The 22,777-nt window shown below is 41.2% G+C and overlaps 1 protein-coding gene and 1 long non-coding RNA gene across 3 annotated transcripts in view; one reads left to right on the top strand and one right to left on the bottom strand.

Annotated features, from left to right (window-relative positions):
- Positions 1 to 22,777, top strand: part of LOC125462225 (netrin-3-like) — a 188,121-nt gene that overhangs the window by 69,814 nt on the left and 95,530 nt on the right. For both annotated transcript variants that reach the window (XM_048551990.2, XM_048551989.2), the window contains exon 3: positions 12,365 to 12,553. In XM_048551990.2, the coding sequence (XP_048407947.1) occupies positions 12,365 to 12,553 (189 nt within the window). The remainder of the gene's footprint in view (positions 1 to 12,364; positions 12,554 to 22,777) is intronic.
- Positions 6,126 to 22,777, bottom strand: part of LOC125462226 (uncharacterized) — a 174,625-nt gene continuing 157,973 nt past the window's right edge. Inside the window, exon 3 of the long non-coding RNA XR_007249626.1 lies at positions 6,126 to 6,520. This is a non-coding gene — a long non-coding RNA (uncharacterized LOC125462226). The remainder of the gene's footprint in view (positions 6,521 to 22,777) is intronic.

Below are 22,777 nucleotides of genomic sequence, written 5' to 3'. Positions count from 1 at the left end.
CTAACATAGAGTTTCAAAGTACAACAACTGACGCCTCCCTTTTTGGGTTGTGCGCCAGTTCTAAGAATGCCCTCACTGGGAGGCAGCATCCTGAGAATATGTCTGGTGTTGCCTCATGACTTGTTCTTACCCTAAACTGAATTGCAGACGCCTTGTAACAATATCGGTTGTATTGTGCATTTGACTCAGCACAAGCACAAAACGGCTTAAACCATACTTGAAAAAATAAATAACATGATCCAGGCTGATGATTAAGATCAGCATCACACTCTTCCAGTGTCAGCGGAATGCTGCACTGTCAGAGAGGCAGTATTGAGAGCGCGCTGCACTGTCAGAGGACAGCTTTGAGGGCGTTCCGTATTTAGGGAGAACCACGTAGTCAAAAGGGGAATGCTGTGCTGTTACAGGGTGACTACTACTGAGGGCGCTTTGAAAAGCTGAAATTAGTTATTGCTTTCCCTACATAACAATGACTTCAGATCTATGTTTTTACTATTCCTTTAGCTATAGTTCATTTTTTTCTGTTTCAAATAAAGCAGCTTTGCTCTCTATCAAGTGCATATTGCTCCATATACACTACCCTCTGCTTCATATCCACCACCTTCCATTGTGCTCCCCTCTATATCCATAGCTCTCCACTCAATAAGCAGTTTTCCACTCCATATTACTGCCCTCCGTATCTGCTGTTCTCTGCTCTCTGTCCCTACCCTCTGCTCCATGTGTACTGTCCCCTGCTCCAAACACAGTGCCCTTCATTCCTCAAATTCTGTCCTAACACTGCGAATCCTCTGAGCCACCATCAGTCAGTTATTGTAGATGGACTCACTTGGCTGATGCATGTACTTTGATTAACCATTTCTAGTTGATGTGTGAGTGTGCCCATGGGGGAACCTTTGTCCACCAGAGGGCCACCCAGATCTAGGTGTTGGAGATCCAAGTCGGTTCCCTCTGTCACCAAACATTACCCTTATTGAGGAGCAAGTGGAGTCCAACAGGCCTGGGACTGTTGCTGTGTTGTTTTACTGAACATGGTGACCGTGTTTAGTCAATCCCATGAGCAGGAACTCGTAAAGCCATCCCCTAATGGAAAAGGGATTTTGCGGTCAGTCTGCAGATTTGTTACCTGCAGGCCTGTTAATTAACATTGAAAAAGGCACAGAAAATATCACTCGCTCATCTCAGAGACTCTGGCACAGTTTGGTACAGGGGCAAAGACAGAAGACAGACATTTATGGGAAAGCAGAAGGGGACAACCCTCAGCCACCAAGAAGCTCAGTAATCCGAGAAATGTAGAAGTCCTGTTGTTGATTAGAATTAATAGCCAGTTTGTCCCTTGTTGGCAAAACCTGCAGTAAAGGCTGAAGCTATAAAGATAGGAGCAAAGAGAAAGGATTTGTAAGGGAGGAGGAGGGGAGTAATTTGGAAGGGCCTGATCACAACATATTCTCTGATTACATCATGCTCTGTGTATTTGTTGCTCTCAACCTTAGGGCTACTGGAGGGCTGTCTCCTTTACTCTGAGGAAACAATTTAACGGCTGGATCTGGCGCTTCTGGCATTATTTTAGTTTGGGGGTAGCTGAGCCCATAGCTGGGAAACCTAAATCTGGCTAAATTTTGAGTCATTGACATATGATAATGAAGGACCTCAGGCATAGACCAAGGCAAACAGGAAGGAAATGTGTTCAGATTAGATTTCAAATATTTCACAATTTTACCCCACTACTGCATGGAGAGTATCCAACCTTCCTGGGGAGAGGATGAAAACAAACTAGAGAATGGTTTTGGATCTTAGGTGAGTAAATAAGCTTCCCTAAAATTGAAACTAAGACAAGGAAGACTGCATCACACCAATAGGGTATAGTTCTCTTTTGAGACTTTTGACGCATTACTCCCTGTCCCTCTTCAGTATGAAACCTGCAGTGCATTTGTTATTCTGAGTATTTTTCTTTGTCACACACACACACGCGCGCGCACACACACGCACAAACGCGCGTGCACACACGTGCAGTAAAACTCTCACACAGGATAAAAACCTGAAAGAGCTGTTGACGCTGTAAATCAGGAACAAAAACAAAGTTGCTGGAAAAGCACTGAGGGTCTGGCAACATCTGTGAAGGGAAAAAACAGAGTTAACATTTTGGGTCTGGTGACCCTTTCTCAGAACAGGGTTTGTGAACAGTGAATTCCTTCAACATCACCATCCAAAACGTACAACCAGAAGGCCAGTACTGGAGCACCACCACCTACAAGAACCCCTCCAACCCATATATCATTTGAACCTCAAGTTATATTATTGTTCTTTCACCAGCATTGGGTCAAAATCCCAGAAATCCCTTCCTAACAGCACAGGTGAGTGTTCCGAAATCACATGATTTGTGGCAGTTCAAGTAAATGGCTCATGACTACCTTCTTGAGGACAGTTAGGATGGGCAATAAATGCTGGTCTGGCCAATGACTCCAAAATCCCGTGAAAGAACATGTAAAAAAGTAACACTCTCAAGGAACAACCATCCCACATGGAATAACTATCTTATGGAGAGGAACTCTTCCACGAAGAGTAATTCCCTTAAAGTAAACTCACCTAGTGAGTAACATTTTCAGACAGTAACACCGTCATAGGGAGCAACATACTGATAGAGTAACACCTGTGCATTAAATGTCACATGCTTTAGTGAATACACTCCCATAGACTAACATTCTAATGGGATTAACGTGTAGAAATTATCCCAATCACAGAGATCCACAAACACATTTTTAGGCGGGGGTAAAAATTAGACCTGGTCTTCATACGAGTGAATTCACTTATGTTGGAGGCAGTGCAGAAAAGGTTCACTAGATTGATTCCTGTAATGGGATTGTTTACCCATGAAGAGAAGTTGAGTAAATTGGGTTTAAAACCTTCAGACTTTACAAGAAGTGATCTCATTGAAACATACAAGATTCTGAAGAAACTTAACAGGAAAGATACTGAGATGTAGCCTCCACTGGTTAAGGAATCTAAAACCCAGAAGCAGAGTCTCAGAATAAGAGTTGATTATTTGTACTGAAATGAGGAGATATTTATTCACTTGAATGGCGGTAAAGCCTATGGAATTTTGTACATCAAAAGGGTGGTCTATTATATGTTATGTTCAAGTCTGAAATAGACAGATTTCCAGTCTGTCAGAGAATGAAGGAAAATAGTGACTAGGTGAGAATGTAGAGTTGAGGGAGAAACCAATGATGACATCAAACAGTGGAGCAGAATCAAGGCACAGCATGGTTCATTCATGTGTCTTCAGTTTTTGTGCTTTTTCAGAGTAACACTTTCATAGTAACACACTCACTGGCACTTCCCAATGTCTTTGAAGATGATAAGACTTTTTGTTTTCATTCATGGGTTGTGAGCACCCAGCACTTATTGCCTGTCCTAAATTGTCAGTTGAGAATATCAGTAACCTGGGACTCACTGTCTAGGAGGGTGGTGGTAATAGAGACAATCCATAATTTGAAAGGAAATTGGTTAGGAACATGAGGAAAATAAACATACAGGATTATGGTATTTAAGGGAATGGGCTGACTGGAATGCTCTATAGAGCGCCGACATGTACTTGATGAGCCAAACGGTAGCTTCCTACATTGGATCATTTACAGCAGGGATTACTGATCACTGGATGGCTGTAGCCTGCAGGCAGCAGCAATCTCTAGTCATTCTGGTTACACTGCTTGCTGGATCACTGGGAATTAGTCATCACTGGGCAGCCTGGAAACAGCAATCACCGAATCATAGGTCAGCAGCAATAACTGGATTGTCAGGCAAAAGTGATTGCTGAATCACTGGACCAGATGGACCAGAGGCTTAGCAAGCAGCAGCTCTTACTAAAGTATTGGGCAATGCAGAAGAGTGGATCATCCTCCTTAGCTGGAAATATAAGATCTAGGAACAAGAGTAGGTCATTCTGCCCTTCATGTCCATTCCACCATTCAAGATGATTGTGGTTGATCTTGATGCCAACTTCCCACTTTCTCCCCATACTACTTAGTGCTTTTAAAATAGAAACTTTTATTTATCTCTTTCTTGAATATATTCAGTGACTTGTTCTCCATAACCTTCTGTGGTAGCGAATTCCATAGGGTCATTACCCTTCAAGTGAAGATATTTTTCCTCATCTCAGTTTTAAATGGCATACCCAAATCCTGAGACTGTGACCTCTTGTTCTAGATTCCATAGCCATTGAAAACATCTTCGTTCTGTCTAGTTTGTCCAACCCTGTCGGAATTTTATGCATTTCGATCAGAACCCCTCTCCGTCCTAAAACCTTGTGAAGATTTGTTCAATCTCTCCTCAAAGGACAGCTCTCCTATCCATGGTGCCAGCTTTATCATTGCACTCCCTCTGTATTCTTTCTTAGGGAAAGTAAAGCCGTACGTAATACTCCAGGTGTGGCCTCACCAAGGCTCCTATTTCACAGTAAGCCACCCCTATCTCTGAACTCAAATTTTCAAATTTTATCAAAGGCATTCTGAACATCCAAGTATCCTACATCCACTGGTCCCCCCCTTATCTATTCCACTAGTTACATCCTCAAAAATCTCCTGCAGATTTGGTAAACCTGTCCAATCCAGTTAGTGCTTTCTACATATTCTGTTATCACAGTTTTATAATAGACTCTAACATTTTCATGCTACTGATGTCAGGCTAACTGGACTGAAATGCTGTTTTCTTCTCTCCCTTCCTTTTTAAATAATGGCATTGCATTCTCTGCCCTCCAAACTGTAGGAACTGCTCCAGAGTCAATAGACCACCAATCCATTTAATATTTACAGGGCCACTTCCTTCAGTACTCTGACTGTAGGTTATCAAAACCTGGCAATTTGTCAGCCTTAAACTCCATTATTTTCCCTAGCTCTAATTTCTTACTAGTACTGATTTCTTTTAATTCCTCCTTCTCAATAGATCCTTGGTTCTCTAACATTTCTGGGAAGCTATTTGTGCCATTTTTGTGAAGACAGAACCATAATATGTGTGATAACAAAATGTAGAGCTGGATGAACACAGCAGGCTAAGCAGCATCAGAGGAGCAGGAAGGCTGACGTTTCGGGCTTAGACCCTTCTTCTTCTTTTAATTAGATTCAGGACCCTAATTTCAGATTCATTTTTTATCTTGCTGAAGAATTTTATCACATTATGGTCGCTGTTTCTCAAAAGATCCCACACAATTAGGTTTTTATTCAATCTTTACTCATTGCACAATATCCAGTGTGGAATAGCTTCAGTGATAATAGCCTCTCTGATGAAGGGTCTAGGCCCAAAATGTCAGCTTTTGTGCTCCTGAGATGCTGCTGGGCCTGCTGTGTTCATCCAGCCTCACATTTCATTATCTTGGAATAGCCTGTTCTCTGGTTAGTTCCTCGACATTTTGGCCTAAAACAAATCATCACAAACACAATCCATTAAAGAAATTCTTCTCTACAATATCAATGCTAGACAACTGGGGATGCTGCATTATGGAAAAGCAATTGTTGCTGGATCAAGTGTGCTGGATATTTGTGTTAGTTTGCCTCGCTCCCCAGAATTCAACTATCATCACCTTGATCATGAGCACCCAGCACAGACTGGGACGAGGGCTTTGACTCTACTCTGTTGGACAAATTGGCCAGCTCCTTTTAATTTCTTCCCTGCCTGTCTCAGACTCTTTCTGGAAGCTTCTCCAGCTCTGACTGCAGCTGGAATTGTTGGATTGTGTGAGCTCCAATAAGAGAAATCAGGAGTCGATTAGTTCTGTCAGTATGGGTTCTGGCCCCTGTGTAGTCTACAGCCCAAAGCTGGTGCAGCAAAGCTGGATTCCAAACAAAACATCTGGATGTAATTTCTGAACAATGACCCTGAGCCCTACATTCATTCCTTACTCCATGCGTGTCTGTGCTGTTGACCCAAGCTGCACATGCTCAGTATGTCACCAATGGAGTGTTTTCCCCAGAATGAGGAGCAGCAACATCTGTTGAACAGATTAGAATGAAAGCATTGAGTTTCAGCACAGTTCCCCTGATTGCCTTAAGGTCATGACAAGCTTGGGAAGCAATGATTGGCAGGCAGAATGACTCAGTTTCCTCGAAACAATCACTAAATTGGTGTACTTGAGATTGAGCAATATATTAAGTAGTTTATTAAGCAGCATATTGGGCAATAGATTGAGCAATATATGAAGCAGAATACTGAAAGGCATAATGAGCAGTACATGGAGTATTATATCAAGCAGTACATATAGCAGTATATTGAGTAATACACACAGCAGTATAGTGGGTAATACAAAATGGGCAGTACATTGAACAGTATATTGAACAGTATATCAAGCAGTATATTGTGTGGTATATTGAAAAAAAGTATCTGGAGCAGTACATTGAGTAATGTATCAAGTGGTACTTTAAGCAATATACCAAGTATATATCAAAGCAGTATTTTGAACTAAGTTTGAAAAGCATATTGAACAGTGTCAAAAGCAAAAATTGATGGAGAAACTTGGCAGGTCTGGCAGCATCTGTGGAGAAAAAAAACCAGAGTTAATGTTTCAGGTCCAGTCATCTTCCGTCAGGCCAGAAAGGCCACTTAACCCAACACATCTTATCAATGATAATGGGAACTGCAGATGCTGGAGATTCCAAGATAATAAAATGTGAGGCTGGATGAACACAGCAGGCCAAGCAGCATCTCAGGAGCACAAAAGCTGACGTTTCGGGCCTAGACCCTTCCTCTAGGCCCGAAACGTCAGCTTTTGTGCTCCTGAGATGCTGCTTGGCCTGCTGTGTTCATCCAGCTTCACACTTTGTTATCTGAGCTTCTCTGGCAATTTCTCTCTTGTTTCTGATTCCCAGCATATGCAGTTATCTGGATTTTGTTATGTGGAATAGTGTGTTGAGCAGTATATTGGGTGAGATATTGAGCAAAATATCATGCAATACATTATGTGGTATATTGAGTAGTTCGTGAAAAGTTACATTGATAAGATGTTTTGCACAGTGTTTCAAGCAGTATATTAGGTGGTAAGCTGAAAGGTATTTCGACCAATACATTGAGCAATATTTCAAGCAGGATGTGGAGAAGTATATCCAGCAATTCGCTGATGATGTATTGAACAACATAGTGAGTAGTATTTTGAGCTCCATATCAAGTGCATATTAAGCAGTATATTGAGTTATGTAAGGAGTCATATATTGAGAAGCATATTCAATGATAAATGGAGCAACAAATTCAGCAATTTCTTGAGTGGTATACTGTGCTGCATATGAACAACATATTGATCAGTATATTGAGCAGTTTGTACATTTGTGTATGTAATTACTTTGACCACCAAACCATTTCCACCCAAGTTTCTGACTTCACAGGTTCAAGTCCAGAGGTTTTACTATTCCATCAGAAAGGATTCTGTTTTGAGTTTGGGAGATTATTAATCTCTGGGTTGAAGATCGTCGACTTCGATTTTGTTCCTGACAGTTTAAGGTTTGAAAGTTCCCTTAAACTTGGAAGTTATTTTATCTCTTGGCTTTCCTTTCTGAAGAAGGACTTACCTGCTCAAAACCGGCAATGGTTCCATTACAGTTTCTAGAGAATCTTTAATCACTCGAATTTCCTTCGCTGAGAATAGCCATCCTGTTGAAATGGGCACTTTTCTTTTTAAACAGCATCCTGGGTCTCTGAATCAGGGCAATTTCTTCTTTGTGGTATTCTCCCACCAAGTCTGTATTACATCATTATAGTCAGCTGTGTTTAAGATGCCCTTCAGAATTAACCCTTTCAGAACCTTACACACTTAAATAACCTGTATTGAGCCATATATTGAGCTGGACACTGAATTGTATATTTATCGGTATGTAAAGCAGAGTAGTGAGCAATGTAATAAGCGATACATCAAGCAGTATATTAAGCCATATATTGAGCAATATGTTCAGCAGCAATTTATTGTATATTACAATCAACCAATTTAGTCAGCAGAAATTTTGCACAGTTTATCAAGCTGTTTTTCAGCAGTTAACTGTGCAACACAATTAACAGTATATCTAATAACTTGATCAATATATCAAAGAGTAAATTGAATCATATATTAGTCAGTACATTGATTAGTATATTGAGCACTATGTTGAACACGACCTGTGGCAGAAGGAACCTAAATGCTTTCTTAACCTCAAAGGGCTCCTCCTATGATTTTCTTAAAGACAACTTTTCAATTTATGTGGGTTTCATTTGGAATTTTGGGGTTGCTTTTTTCATTCTCACTATCTTCTTTATTAGGTGATGTACTTACAAGGCAATGGTACCTTCTGCATTAATGAAGTTCTTCTGTCTTCAAAAAGAAAATGCAGCTCAAATATCAATAATTTCAAGATTTTTACCCCAGTTTCCACTTCTTGTTAAAGTGAGTGCTGAGAAATAGGTGAGGATACTGACTTGCAAAGTTCTATCTGAGCAACAAGGGGGATGTGCACAAATTAATTCAGAAACACCAAACCATCCGATAACAAATGATTTAATTCACAATACTTCACATTTCAGTGACATTTGCCAAGTTACTGCACCTCCTCACATGATCATCCATGCTTTAATGAGACGATAGTTTGGAACCCCTCAACATCAAATCATCCCAGTTTTGTTGACGTTACATACCACTTTATAGAGCTGGCTAGTTCACTAACTGAACACATCAATGCCATACTTTGTACAACAGACTTTGAAAACCTGTACATAAATATAGAAACAGGTGAGGATGTAGCATATACAAGGGAGAGTGGGAAGAGAGGGTCCTTGAAAGATTTCACAGGGTCCTTGTGCATTACTCCAAATATTTAGATGATGTATGGTATATTTGGATTCTCAGGTGCAAAATTAGAAGAATTAATCAATATTTTCAATGGTGATCACACCTTCATTAAAAATAAAGGCCACAACACACAAGAAAAGCAATCATTTGCCAGAAACTACAGTCTTCAAATCGCACAAGAAAACAACTATCTTATGCAAGCAACAATTGTTGTTTCAAAATTACCAACACACACTTCTACACAAAAAAAGCCATCATCTTAAACACCTGAAGATATTTCTAGAAACTATCATTTGGGATTTGACTGTCTACATGCCAAACAGGACAATTGTTGCCCTGGATGTGTGGTGTATGTCCTGAATTTTTCTAATTTTTCCAGCCCTACCCCAAATCCTATCATAAATTATCCAGGGTATCTAAAAGTAGTAGCCATTTCTTACCTCGTCTCAAAACGGATCCCTTTCAAAGTGATTGACAGTAGGAGCAGCAGGACCAGCCAAAGTTACTGCTCTTGCTCCTCCAATCATATATTTTCTCTCTCCTGCCCTTACCACTCTTCCAAATCAGAGATTTTGTCTTTTGAGGTGCAGTAAGTGTGGGAGAGAAAGCATCAATGATTGGAGGAGCTGGAGCAACCCTGGACAGACAGCATCTATGATTGGAGGTGTCACTCCCCACAGATTCTGTTTTTACTTTGTATAAAGTTGTTTTATTTCTAATTTGTTACCATCTTCGTTAATTTTTCGTGGACTTTTTTGGATCTTTTGAGTGCAAAATAATATTCGGTTCCTGTGTATTTTGAACATTGTTATTGATATAACCTATATATAATGCAGTCTCAAGTAATGATGTCTTTTAGGTGTAATATTTGAAAATATTTCATTGTCCAGGACTTGCTCTAATGAATTAAAAGGTAAATACAAGGATGCATTCGGAGCACAGTCCAAAGTTGCAGTATAAATATTTCTTGACAAAACCTGACAATGCATTATAATCCAATAAATAATATATTGGCTACCCAGTTCTTTACCTGATATATTATGCATAGAGATATATTACATTGTCATTTAATTTTAACTTATGCTATATATATATATTATTTAAATAATATAGAAAAAGAATTGCACTTAACCTTGGTATAGAACATCACTTTGAAACAATAATTCAGGGCAAACGTAATCATCATTTGACCAATATCTGAGTTGAAAGTCACCCACTCTGACAATACAGCTTTCCATCAGTACTGCCCCTCCAATATTGCAGTACTCCTTCAATATTACACCTCTGAATGTCATGTCCCCTGCACTATCCCTCTCAATAACTTTTAAAAAGATGTTTGAATTCTTGTGATTAACTGAAAAGATCACATGGCAAAATTTCAGTTTTAATGATGTTTACTGCAATAAACAAACTAAAAGCAACACTATCTTGCCACTATTTAGTTGGTGATTTATTCTCAAACCTGCAGAAAATGCCCCCCCCCCTTTAACTCTTAATACAACCAATGATCCCTCTCCACGTATACTTTATTCTGTCCCTTAAATGGACTCTTTGTTCCCCAGGGACCAGCTGAAAGCAGTTCTAAGTTCCTGATAGTTTGCATTCTTAAAACTGGGATCTTCAATCCGTGCATGCGTTCTCACATACATCTTCCATGGTGAACAATAGAGATTGGTTGTCTCTATCTCACTGCCCTCTCTATCCAGCTTTTTGCCAGTTAAACTGTCTGTAAATTTCAGGGAGATTATGTATCCCAATACTAAGTTGGATTTCTGTGAACTGTTCCCCACTTAAAGTCTATTTCCATTGCAACATGAATCACATGGGCCTCATATTTAGGTGGAAGTGCTGATTAATTACCTTCCAATCTTGGAATCAAATTTTCACTTTAAAGTATTATCACTTCTAAACTCCAACATTCCTAACACCTTCTTGTGTGACATGAAGATCAACAGTCTACCTGTAGTTATCGTAACTGCGCTATCCCTGTCTACACTTGTGAACGTCTAGTACCTTTGCAGTAAAACAATCTGTGCATCATTGCCCCAAAATAACAAACATTGCCGCTCAGTGCAGAGTTCCTTTCAGATGAGCCCTCTATCAAACAGTTCACCCTCAGTGGTTCAACAGAATTCGGAGCAAAACACAAGATTTCCTTCATGGTTGTATTTTACTTCAAATCAAACAGGTAAGTATAAAACATGTCACACACAAATTTTGCATTTATAGACCATAGTACAGTGCTCCCTTGGTAGTGAACCTCCTGACAGAGCAGCACTTCCTCACTACCCTTGACGTACAATGTCCATCCAACACTGCTTCTTTCACACTACCCTTCTGAGAGCACAATACACCCTCAGCACAGGGCAAGCCCTAGTGCAATGAGTTTTCAGTACTGTATCTCCACCAGTGCAGTTCTCATTCAGTACTGACTTGAATATGTGGAGCCTAGATTATGTGTTTAGGTCACTGCAATACAACTTGAATTCACAACTTCCTGAACCACAGGCAAGAGTGCTGCACATTGGGCTGCACTGACACCAACGACACATAACCATTTACATTCTACATCCGCTAAAAGCCACCGAAGGACACTGGTTATTTTTATATGTTGTATGCTACTGGCTCTTGCTCACAATGCACATGATCCAATACCTGCAGATTCAGATGAATTTATTTACTGTTATTAATTAAAATTTAAATATATATACCCTAATTAAAAGTATTTAAAACTGGCTGATCATAGGGTCATACAGCATGGAAACAGACCATTCAATCCAACCAATCCATGATGACTATAATCCCAAACTAAACCAGTCCCGCCTGCTGTACTTAGTCCATATCCCTCCAAACCTTTCCTATTCATAAATTAACCAAATGTCTTTTAAGTGTTGTAGCTATGCCTACATCCACCACTCCTCTGGCAGTTCATTCTATACACAAACCACACTGTGTAAAAAAGTTGTCCCTCATGTACTCTTTAAATATTTCTCCTCTCACCTTAAAAATATGCCCTCTAGTTTTGAACTCCCCCACCCTAGGGAAAAAGATCCTTCTTTTCTGTCATCCTTATCTGTGCCCCTCATGATTTTCTAAACCTCTATAAGGTCACCCCTCAACTTCCTATGCTCCAGTGAAAAAGTTCAAGTCTTTCCAATCAATTTTTATATCTCAAGTACCCCGTTCCCTGCACCATCCTGATAATCTTTTCTGGAAACCTCTCCAGTTTAATGCTAGTGTTCCTAATTTATCACCTTAGGTTTTTTGGTATCTTGCTGTGTGTAAATGGGCTGCCTATGTTTCTTCCGATTCCAGCAATGATTATACTTTAAAGTGTTACATTGACTGTAGTCTGCTTTGAAACATCCTGAGATTAGGAATGGTAACTGTGGATTCCTAATGTTTCTTTTGTTGAAGACATTGGGAGTAATTTTGTGTGATATCAGATTGCTGCCTGTTTTCTAACTTTGTTGATGTGCATTGTCTTGTGCTACAAGTTTGATCAAAGTCTAAATCACACTGTGTTGCCTCGATGTGATTTTAACACAAGTCTTATTCTATTTTCTTTAGCTTGTAGCTGCAATCTACATGCCCGGAGGTGCCGATTCAACATGGAGCTGTACAAACTCTCTGGACGAAAGAGTGGGGGTGTTTGTTTAAATTGTCGGCACAACACTGCAGGTCGACATTGCCATTACTGTAAGGAAGGATTTTATCGAGACCTCACCAAAGTCATTACTCACCGAAAGGCATGCAGAGGTTTGTGGGACTTCCCAGCATCTAGAATGCTTTTATGTGGACATGCACATATGGGAATGGATAACGATGAATACAGAGATAAGACGAACTTGAATACATTGACAGACAGATTAACACACAGACAGACAGACACATACACAAACAGAATTAGATTGATAGATTAACTTTCAATCTGCAATGTGTATTGACTCATTTGATGCTGGCAATGTGCTTTGAAGAAATCACACAATGCAATGCTCATGTTTGGTTTCTGGACAAAGCTCTGTAGGAAACAGGCAGGAAGGCTGAGTCTGGGGACGATGTTCTCCTACTGATGAAAATGTTAGAATAGAGTACATTGTGCAATGTGTGTCTTGCCCATTTGGTGCTGGCTGTAAATAGGCTGGAAAAGACTATTTTGTGACAATATGGGCCACTATTTTGCAGGCTATGTGAGGAAAGCGGAAAAGTCATTTGAAGTTTTAAGCCCATATTCAGCCCCATGTTATAAATTAACATTAAATCATGTAAAGTAAAATTCAGTATTTGTTCCATCCGGCATCCCTCCAGCTCACCTCCAAAAAGCGTATATTCAAACATTGGGTCGAACTGCCTAAATTTACCAGGCCTGGATTATTTTTCATATTAAATTGTCTCACACCCTACTTCAAACTATGTTAGTCATAACACAAGACAATCCTAAGAAAACAGGAGCACAGTACAGATACTAACTGGGGAGCAATTAGTTCCCACTTGTTAATCATTGTGAGTAAAGTTAGACACAAAATGTAATTAAGAAAGTAAATTACTGCTTCTATGTTATTGATCAACAATCTAAAGCAACGCAATATAAACATTTCACAATAACTCAATGAGACACAGAAGGAATTCTACTCAGAAGGAAGCTCAATTAGCAAGGTTATGTTTACAGTTTATATTCAACATCATTGTTCTCCTGAACGTTTAAATTAAAGAAAGTCAGTGTACCCTATGTGAGAGGGATCTTCACTTGTTTTGAAACATTGTTTCCTTTCTATGTTCACTGTCTACATTTGATTTAATAAACATGGTCCTGTTATCCTGTGCTGTTACTCTAGGGCAGCGCAACATCCCTGATAAATGTAATGTCTGTTCAACTAAACACTGAGCACTTTTTAATCCTACAACTTTTGATTTCTCTGTTCTCCATTGCTTCAAAACTTCTTTAACCTTCTATCATTTTCTCGGAAGTTCTTATCCATCTCTTGGAACCATTTTGAAAAGTTGCCATTGGTGTCATTAATAGCTTTGTTCTCACTAAGTCAAAAACACTCAAAAGCTGGGTATCAGGAGTAATCAATAAATGTCACTAACTTTCACACACAGATTTCTTTATGTTCTTCAGTAATTAGACTGACTTATTTTGGGTTGTCTAAAACCCTATGTTGCCACGCAAAATAGTGGCCCATAATGTCACAGAATAGTCTTTTCCAGTATGTGATAACCAGCACCAAAGAAGCAGAGACATACACTGAAACATGTGCAGTATCCTGACATTTTCATCAGTGGCTGAATTTCATCCCCAACCTTCCAAGTCTTCTTATCTGTTTGCTACAGAGCTTTGACCAGAAACCAAACCTGAACATTATGTTCTGTGTGATTTCCTAAAACCAAGACGAACATCACATCTGAGTCAAATTTAGTAAGGTCAATGACAAAGTGTGTATAGACATTTCTTTCCCTTATATTCATGACCAGGGTGTGAGCAGCCCAGCAAGGGCCCCAGTATCACATTGATTTCCAAGGTTCTTTTTTGATTAACATCTTAAGCAAGACCCATGTCACCTTGGCATGTGGTAGTTTATAAGCATCAGAATGCTCAGACTGCAGTTGGGTACAGATCAGTCCTGAGGGGGCACGTCCAATAATGCTTGGATGTGCCTGTGAGAAGCTTTGAAATGTTCAAAAGAAGTTTTTAGTTACAACTTTCAGACAGAATATGCTGCTAGAGGAGATGGTAGTAGCAGATACAATAGCAATGTTTAAGAAGCATCTTGACAGATACATGAATAGGCAGGGAAACAGAAGGCATCACATTGTCTGTGCAGGCTGGGTGGGCTGAATGGCCTGGTCCTGCGCTGTACTGTGCTTTGTTCTTTGTTTATCACAATCACTCGTATGGAATAGTATGTTGTTTTTCTACAGTAAGAGAAATGCAAATAAGAAGAATGAGTAATGAAATGGATCTCAGAATTATATATTTTCTAGACTGCACTGGACTACCAATAAACACCGCTGACAAGTAAATTTTACATTAGATTCCAACATGAAATTTAATCGCACGTGTGTGTTATTGTATATACATATGTATATAAACCCATGGTCCCTTAACTGCTCAATTAGATTCCAGCTGTAGTACACAGTCAGGCATTATTTACTCCACATTTAAAAGCTTCTGAACCCTTTGCTTATTTTTTCATTCCTGAGTATCTCTTTTTCCATAAACTGTGGTTCTGGCAAGATGGCAGCAGGGTAAGTCACTCCATTTGGAGCTCCACTCTGCTTGCCAGTTTCTCTTTTTGTTTCCTTCTTGCTCCTTCCTTTGTTTTCTCCTTCCTTCTCTCTCCCTCTGTAGTCATTCTATCCTTCCCCCAAGCCTTTTTAACTAACTACCTCGCAACAGGGAACCATGTAGCAGGAGCTGAATGCACAGGTTGTGTTATTGCAGCAACAGTGGATTGAATGTGAGCCGACGAGAATAGGCCAGGGTGAGGCAGTGGCCGCAAGATCAGGACAGTGAGGCAGCCCAGCGTGGGACTCTAGTGGAGGCATGGCGAGGGCTGGAAAGCCCAGAGTGGGACTCTGGTGAAGGCATGGCGAGGGCTGGAAAGCCCAGCGTGGGACTCTAGTGGAGGCATGGCGAGGGCTGGAAAGCCCAGAGTGGGACTCTGGTGAAGGCATGGCGAGGGCTGGAAAGCCCAGCGTGGGACTCTGGTGAAGGCATGGCGAGGGCTGGAAAGCCCAGCGTGGGACTCTGGTGAAGGCATGGCGAGGGCTGGAAAGCCCAGCGTGGGAGTCTGGTGAAGGCATGGCGAGGGCTGGAAAGCCCAGCGTGGGACTCTGGTGAAGGCATGGCGAGGGCTGGAAAGCCCAGCGTGGGACTCTGGTGAAGGCATGGCGAGGGCTGGAAAGCCCAGCGTGGGACTCTGGTGAAGGCATGGCGAGGGCTGGAAAGCCCAGCGTGGGACTCTGGTGAAGGCATGGCGAGGGCTGGAAAGCCCAGCGTGGGACTCTGGTGAAGGCATGGCGAGGGCTGGAAAGCCCAGCGTGGGACTCTGGTGAAGGCATGGCGAGGGCTGGAAAGCCCAGCGTGGGACTCTGGTGAAGGCATGGCGAGGGCTGGAAAGCCCAGCGTGGGACTCTGGTGAAGGCATGGCGAGGGCTGGAAAGCCCAGCGTGGGACTCTGGTGAAGGCATGGCGAGGGCTGGAAAGCATGGAGCAGGACTGTGGCAGTGGAAAAGAAAGTTGACTGTCTTGTCTTGTTTTTTCTTACCTTATTCCAATTTAATGTGAGTGGCACTATGTATGTATGGTGAAGGTACACACTTTTCACTGTAATTTTACATTGAATACATGTGACAAAAAATGATTCAGTCAATTCAATGCCAGTAATTCACTCCCAGTTTTATGTTTTATGTATAAAACTCAATCTTTGTAAACCCCTTGATTAGATATTTTAAAAATGTATCTATGCATGTGGGTGTCATTGTCTTGGATGTTGATAATTGAGGACTCAGGTATTAAATGTGATGGGAAGATGTTTGGATTCTGTTTTGTTGGTGATAGTTATTGGCTGGCACAGATGTGTCTAGTATATTACTTACAGCTTTAATACACTTCTGAGCACTAGTTATTCCATATATAAAATCCTTCCAAACTTCTTGCTTAGATTCCACTCTATAAGTCACTCCCAAATATTTGTTAACCTATATATAAATTTCAAAATCTTTTATTAGTTGCCAGCCTTTAACATACTGCTGAGTATCAATTGTTCAATATTTAAAACCTCCTGAATGCCTTGATTAGATTCCAGCCACGAATTCATTCCCAAATATCTGGTGTTCTTTTTCTATAGATAAATATATATATTATGCATATACCCTGAGCTGGTTGATTAAATCCCAACTTGTGCCTCACAATCAGTTCTTCGCTTTTGTGTATGTAAACAATGTGAATGCCTTGATTACATTCCAGCCCATAAATCATTCCTGCACAGGCAGTCAGTATAAGAACATAATAACATAAGAAATAGAAGCAGGAGTGTGCAATTCTGCTGTCAAGTCTGCCATTTATTACAGTCATGGTTGATCTCAGCTTGGCATCAGTTCCATTTTCCTGCCCGCTCTCCATAACCCTTCAACCCATTACTCATTAAAAATTTGTCCACCTCCTTCTTAATTTTATTCAATGTGCCGACATCTGTCACCTTCTAGGGTAGTGAATTCCACAGATTCATGGCCCTTTGAGAGAAGTAATTTGTCTTTATTCATGCTTTAAATTTGCTACCTCTGATCCTAAAGCTATGACCTCTTGTTCTAGATTGGCCCACATGAGGACACTTCTTCTCCATGTCTACTTTATCGATCACCTTTAGCATCTTCTATACCTCAATTAAAATAAGACAAATGCTTCATCGCTGGAATCAGTCTAACGATCCTCTTCTGAACTGCTTCCAATGCAACTAGATTACTCCTCAATTAAGGGGCCAAATCTGTATGCAGTACTCCAAGTGCAGTTTCATGCAGCTTAGTATAGTCGCAGCAATATTTTCCTACTTTTATGCTCCATTCCTTTATCAATAAATATCCAATGCTGCTGTTTTGCATTTGTATAAACCAAAATGGGTAACAATGGGTTTCCTGAAATGGCCATCAGCTGACGATAGGTTGGAAAATAGTTATAAAGTTGCACTCTATGGCTCCTATCTTCACAGCAGCTGCACCAGTGTATATTTGCCAATGTGTGCTGGGCTTTTGCAATTCTCTTCACAGACCCTGTTCTGCCCCGGAATAAAATTCATTGTTTAAAGAATTTGGAGAAATGCAGAAAACTTGGAAGTAATCTTGAAATTTGAGAGATGATATGTGCAAGGTGTAGAATATCGAAATGGCATTGAGCAATGGGTGGCAAATGTGTGACACATGGAAGATAATGTTGCACAGCTGGAGATCAGAGACTGAGTAAAAGTGTTTAGAAAAGTGGTTTCTGCACTTGTTACTAAATTACTTATTCCTGACATTTGACACCTGGGACAGGATGCTCTTCTGATCCTTTCTCTCCCTCAGTCTCTCATATTTTGTCTGTGTTCATTTTCTTCCTGCTACCCTTATTTTGTTATATTTATCCATGTCCGGATGTATTTTTTTTCACTTTCACTTTGTGTGTTTCACTCTGTCCATCCCTAGTGGAGGTTTTAAAATCCTGGCCATCTGTTTCTTGCCTCCTCTGAATTCTGCCTTGACTCCTTTACTTTCAATACCTCCTCCAAATCTTGCCTCCTGTTCATTCCTGATTATAATTGCTGTGCTATTGGTGCCCATGCCTTCAGCTGCCTGGGCCCTAAGCAGTGAGATTTTAATTCACATTCTCTGGATTACTGGTCTGGAAACATTATCATCACAGCACTATGTTCCTTAAAAATATTTTTCTCTGGTTTCCATTAGTGAAATTTCCTGTAGACCTATACTGTTCCTTTATCCTCACTGTTCACACTCTTCACATAGTCTCTAACTCAAACATTTAGTCCCAGTATCTAAAGATGTGTTAACATCCTACTTTCCTTCATGTTACTCCCTACTTGCTTCTGTGTAACCATAATCTGCTTTTATTTAACTACCACCTCACTTGATATATATCCCTACCTCCCTTAACGTAACAGCCTGCCTCCCTCATGGTTGTGTTTCACATAGCTCCCAAGCTTTCAAATCCTCAGTTTGGTGTCACCTCTTTTCTTCTGTCTAATCTACTCCATCTGCTCTCCTATCTTCTCGCACAGCTATGTGCTTTGGCTCTGGGACAGCTCTTCACCTGTGTTCTTCACACTGAAAGTTTTGTGTCATACAGACGCGGCAGATTTGACCATGTGCTGAGCAGTCCACAAAACCGCCACAGAATCTGAAAGTTGCTCAGACATTGGGAATTAAAAGAATTGGCTGTTAACTTCTGCTGTTTAGATTACAATGGTTGATGATTGGCAGATAAGACAGTGTAAACCCTCAGAGATTTTCACCTCTCTTGTTTCTCTTCTTCCCACTGCTAAATCCTTTATCGATTACGTTAGCTCCATCTGTGTCTATGTGAAGCTCATTAACTCCAGACACAATGTATTGTTGAGCCCTGCCTGTAGCACCATCTGCAGTACTATTTAGTGGAGGGGTGGTGGTGGTATTTGATAGAGGAAGGACATTAAATTTAGAGGTGTTGATGTTAGAGGGACTTCTTGTGATCAGTGGATGTTAGTGGTGTTGAACATGCTTTGTTATGAGTAGGGTCGGTCGATTTGGGAAGGCTGAACTTTTTCAAAACATCACAATCTATTTGAAAGTAGAGAACTGGCATTAGTCCCACTTTCTATTGGCTGAATCCTTGACCTTCCTTATTGTTGACTAACTGATTAGCAGGTTAAATGCAAGGCTAAAATACTGATGTGGGACAAGGTACACATTCTTATTTTCAAAATCTTCTTTTGAGAGCTAACTTTTGATTTTGTGGCTGTAGAGGTTTCTGAAGGGTCTGAATATTCTGGGTGTAGAGGTGTACTGCATCCATTGTACCCAGTGTGGCTTCCTCTACATTGGGGAAACCAAGCGGAGGCTTGGGGACCGCTTTGCAGAACACCTCCGCTCGGTTCGCAATAAACAACTGCACCTCCCAGTCGCAAACCATTTCAACTCTCCCTCCCATTCTTCAGACGACATATCCATCATGGGCCTCCTGCAGTGCCTCAATGATGCCACCCAAAGGTTGCAGGAACAGCAACTCATATTCCGCCTGGGAACCTTGCAGCCCAATGGTATCAATGTGAACTTCACCAGCTTCAAAATCTCCCGTTCCCCCACCGCATCCCAAAACCAGCCCAGTTCGTCCCCTCCCCCCACCGCATCCCAAAACCAGCCCAGTTTGTCCCCTCCCCCGACTGCATCCCAAAACCAGTCCAACCTGTCTCTGCCTCCCTAACCTGTTCTTCCTCTCACCCATCCCTTCCTCCCACCCCAAGCCACACCTCTATCTCCTACCTACTAACCTCATCCCACCTCCTTGACCTGTCCATCTTCCCTGGACTGACCTATCCCCTCCCTACCTCCCCACCTATACTCTCCTCTCCACCTATCTTCTTTTCTCTCCATCTTCAGTCCGCCTCCCCCTCTCTCCCTATTTATTCCAGAACCCTCACCCCATCCCCTCTCTGATGAAGGGTCTAGGCCCGAAACGTCAGCTTTTGTGCTCCTGGGATGCTGCTTGGCCTGCTGTGTTCATCCAGCCTCACATTTTATTATTTTGATTTTGTGGGTTTTTTATTAATTCTTTATAATTGCAGTTATATAGTCGCATTATGTTCTGTATATGTATTCACGTGTAGAGCATTTGGACTCAAATGGAAACAGAATTAGAAGAATTCATCAGTAGCTTCAATAATTATCAACTCCACCAAACATAAAAGTCACAAAACATGAGGAAACCATTAATTTCTAGACACTGCAATATTTAAATTGGCAAAAGACAATAGGCATAATTAATAACAGAAGTTGTTATTTTCAAAATAACTGACACATATCATTACACAGAAGGATCATCACTCTAAATATACCTTATACAGATGGTGAGTTCACAGCTAATGTGTTTCCATTACATATGCCCAAACTGGAATATTTTAACCTTGAAATTACTGCATTTTAGTTCACAAAGTCCGATTTAAATTTACCCATTGACACAGTGTTTATCCGTTATATTTTATCCTAAGTAGCCCCTGAAATTATACAGCCTCAAGCTAGAGGTACCATATTCGTTGGTGAGTTGCTCCTTGTGAGTTGGGTGCTCCTTGATGGGTTTAAAACAGTTCCCTTCTCTTTGCAGTTTTCCTGTCCCTTCCTCACTCTCTCAGCCCTCCTCTCTCTCCCTACACCTGCAACCTCGCACACTACCACCCCTGACAGCTCCCTCCCTCCCCTTTACACTTCCCTCCCCTTACACTTCCTTCCCTCTGTACTTACCCCCTCTTACAGCTGTCTCTCTCTCTCTCCCTGCCCCCTTACAGCTCCTGCTTTCTCCCTTACAGCTTCCTCTCTCAATCTCTCCCTCTCCGTTATAGATCCCTCCCTTTTCTCTCTTTCCTTATAGCCACGTCCTATCACCTTCCACTCCTGCATTCTCCCTCCATTCCTGGTTCTTAGCCCCAGTCCCCTAGCCCAACTGGACCTCAGCTTCTGGCTCTAGCTCCTGCAACTTAGCATCTGCCTTCTGCTCTGGCCTCTAGTTCCTAGCCCCTCCTTATTGACTCCCAGTTTGCTGGCATTTGGTTTCCTAGGTACTTGCTGATCCTCCAATCACAGATTGTTTCTTTCCTGTGTTTGCTGCAAGTATGTTTACCAGACAGAATAAACTTGGCCTAAGATTGGACAAGCATCTCCTAACTATTTCTTTCCATTCTCTTTCTGGAGATGACTTCTCTCTGATTGGTCTGACTTGTGACTGAACTTGGGGATTTGGCAGGGGCGAGGGGGTTGTGGGGTGAGTTGGGGTTGGGGGGCAAGTTTGCCTGAACTTTATGATACTTTGACTGTTGGTGTGTGATCCAGACTTATCCTTCACCTCATCTTTGGTGCCCAATCCTTCAGATACCTTGGCTCTTGATCTCTGAAAGTCCTTCCATATTCCTTAGCCTCTTCATCTTGCTTTCCTTCTTGAAGATTGTCTATCTCTATTAAATCTATCTCTTTAACTTTTGGTCATCTGACCCAATATCTCCATATCAGTTTTGTTCATAGTTTCATATCACAAAGTGCCTTGTGACATTTTGTTCACTACAGTACAGGTGCCAAATCAATATAAGTTGTTATTTAAGTCATCAGGCTTTGTTTGTAACAGACTTTCTCGTGTCAGGAGAGCGTGGATTTATTCTCCAGTTTCCAGGCAAGTGGCTGAAATTTGCGGTTGTTCCCACACATGATGCTGTGCAATAATGGTGACTGCTAATCTCACCTATTGAGACTCAGAGCAGGGGAATAATGGAGCAAATACAAAAATAAGTATATCCCAGACTCAATTGTGGCCGAGTATTGGAATCTGACCAAACTGATGGAGTTTACAGTGAACCAAACAATGAGGAATTCTGCTCCAGACTTTGATACTGGTTCAGTGAAATGCTGTATCTCTGAGGTGGAGTGGTATTCACTTTGTTTAATATCTGGAACACAGCCTGGGTGGCAAACAACAACAAGGAATCCTGTCCCTTGGACATGTGTTTATTTGTAATACTGATTAAAGAGAACAAACTGACATCTGAGATGAGAAGTTGAAATGGAACGTGTGGAAAGATTCTGCATTGCAAGCATCGATCTAACAAACTGGAATTGCTTCAAATTTGTTTCAGCTTCTTGATATTATTTATGGCACCAATTTGAGTTTCTTCTTAAATCTGCACTTTTTCCAAAGCTGGAAGGTCTGTGGTTTCAGTCAGAGAAATGGAGCGAAGTGAATAATTCTGATTGATCCCAGAGCAGGGATCAACCTTTTGCATTTTGTACTGAGAGGGTATCAGGGCCAAGAAAATATGTGAGAGCTGCCCAACTCTGAATCATCCAGTGCCCCAGCCTTCTTCCAGAATGATTGTATTAATCTTTGGTTCAATTGTTTGTTACCCATTTTACACTCGGATTTTCACAGAACCTGTACTGGGAAATAACCTGAAATTCCGCAGGTGCTGGACACCAACACAGTGAGCCATGCATACACCCAGATACTCATACCCCTGGACACCTAGGCACTCTTTCACCTAGACACCTAGATACATGGGGCATGAGAATAGTGGAGGTGAATGGGGCAGCGTGTGGGGTGTCGGGGAGTGAGTGAAGTGAGCAGGTGGGACTATTTTTATTTGCTCGAGGGATGTAGGTATTGCTGTGAGGACAGCATTTAATGTCCACCCCTAACTGACCGGGTGGAAATGCAGAGTAAACCACATTGCTATGTGCTTTGGAGTGTCATGT

This window comes from Stegostoma tigrinum, chromosome 23, assembly GCF_030684315.1.
Source record: "Stegostoma tigrinum isolate sSteTig4 chromosome 23, sSteTig4.hap1, whole genome shotgun sequence".
Lineage (NCBI taxonomy): Eukaryota > Metazoa > Chordata > Chondrichthyes > Orectolobiformes > Stegostomatidae > Stegostoma > Stegostoma tigrinum.
The sequence above is the reverse complement of the archived record's forward strand: the minus strand, read 5'-3'. Positions and strand labels throughout refer to the sequence as shown.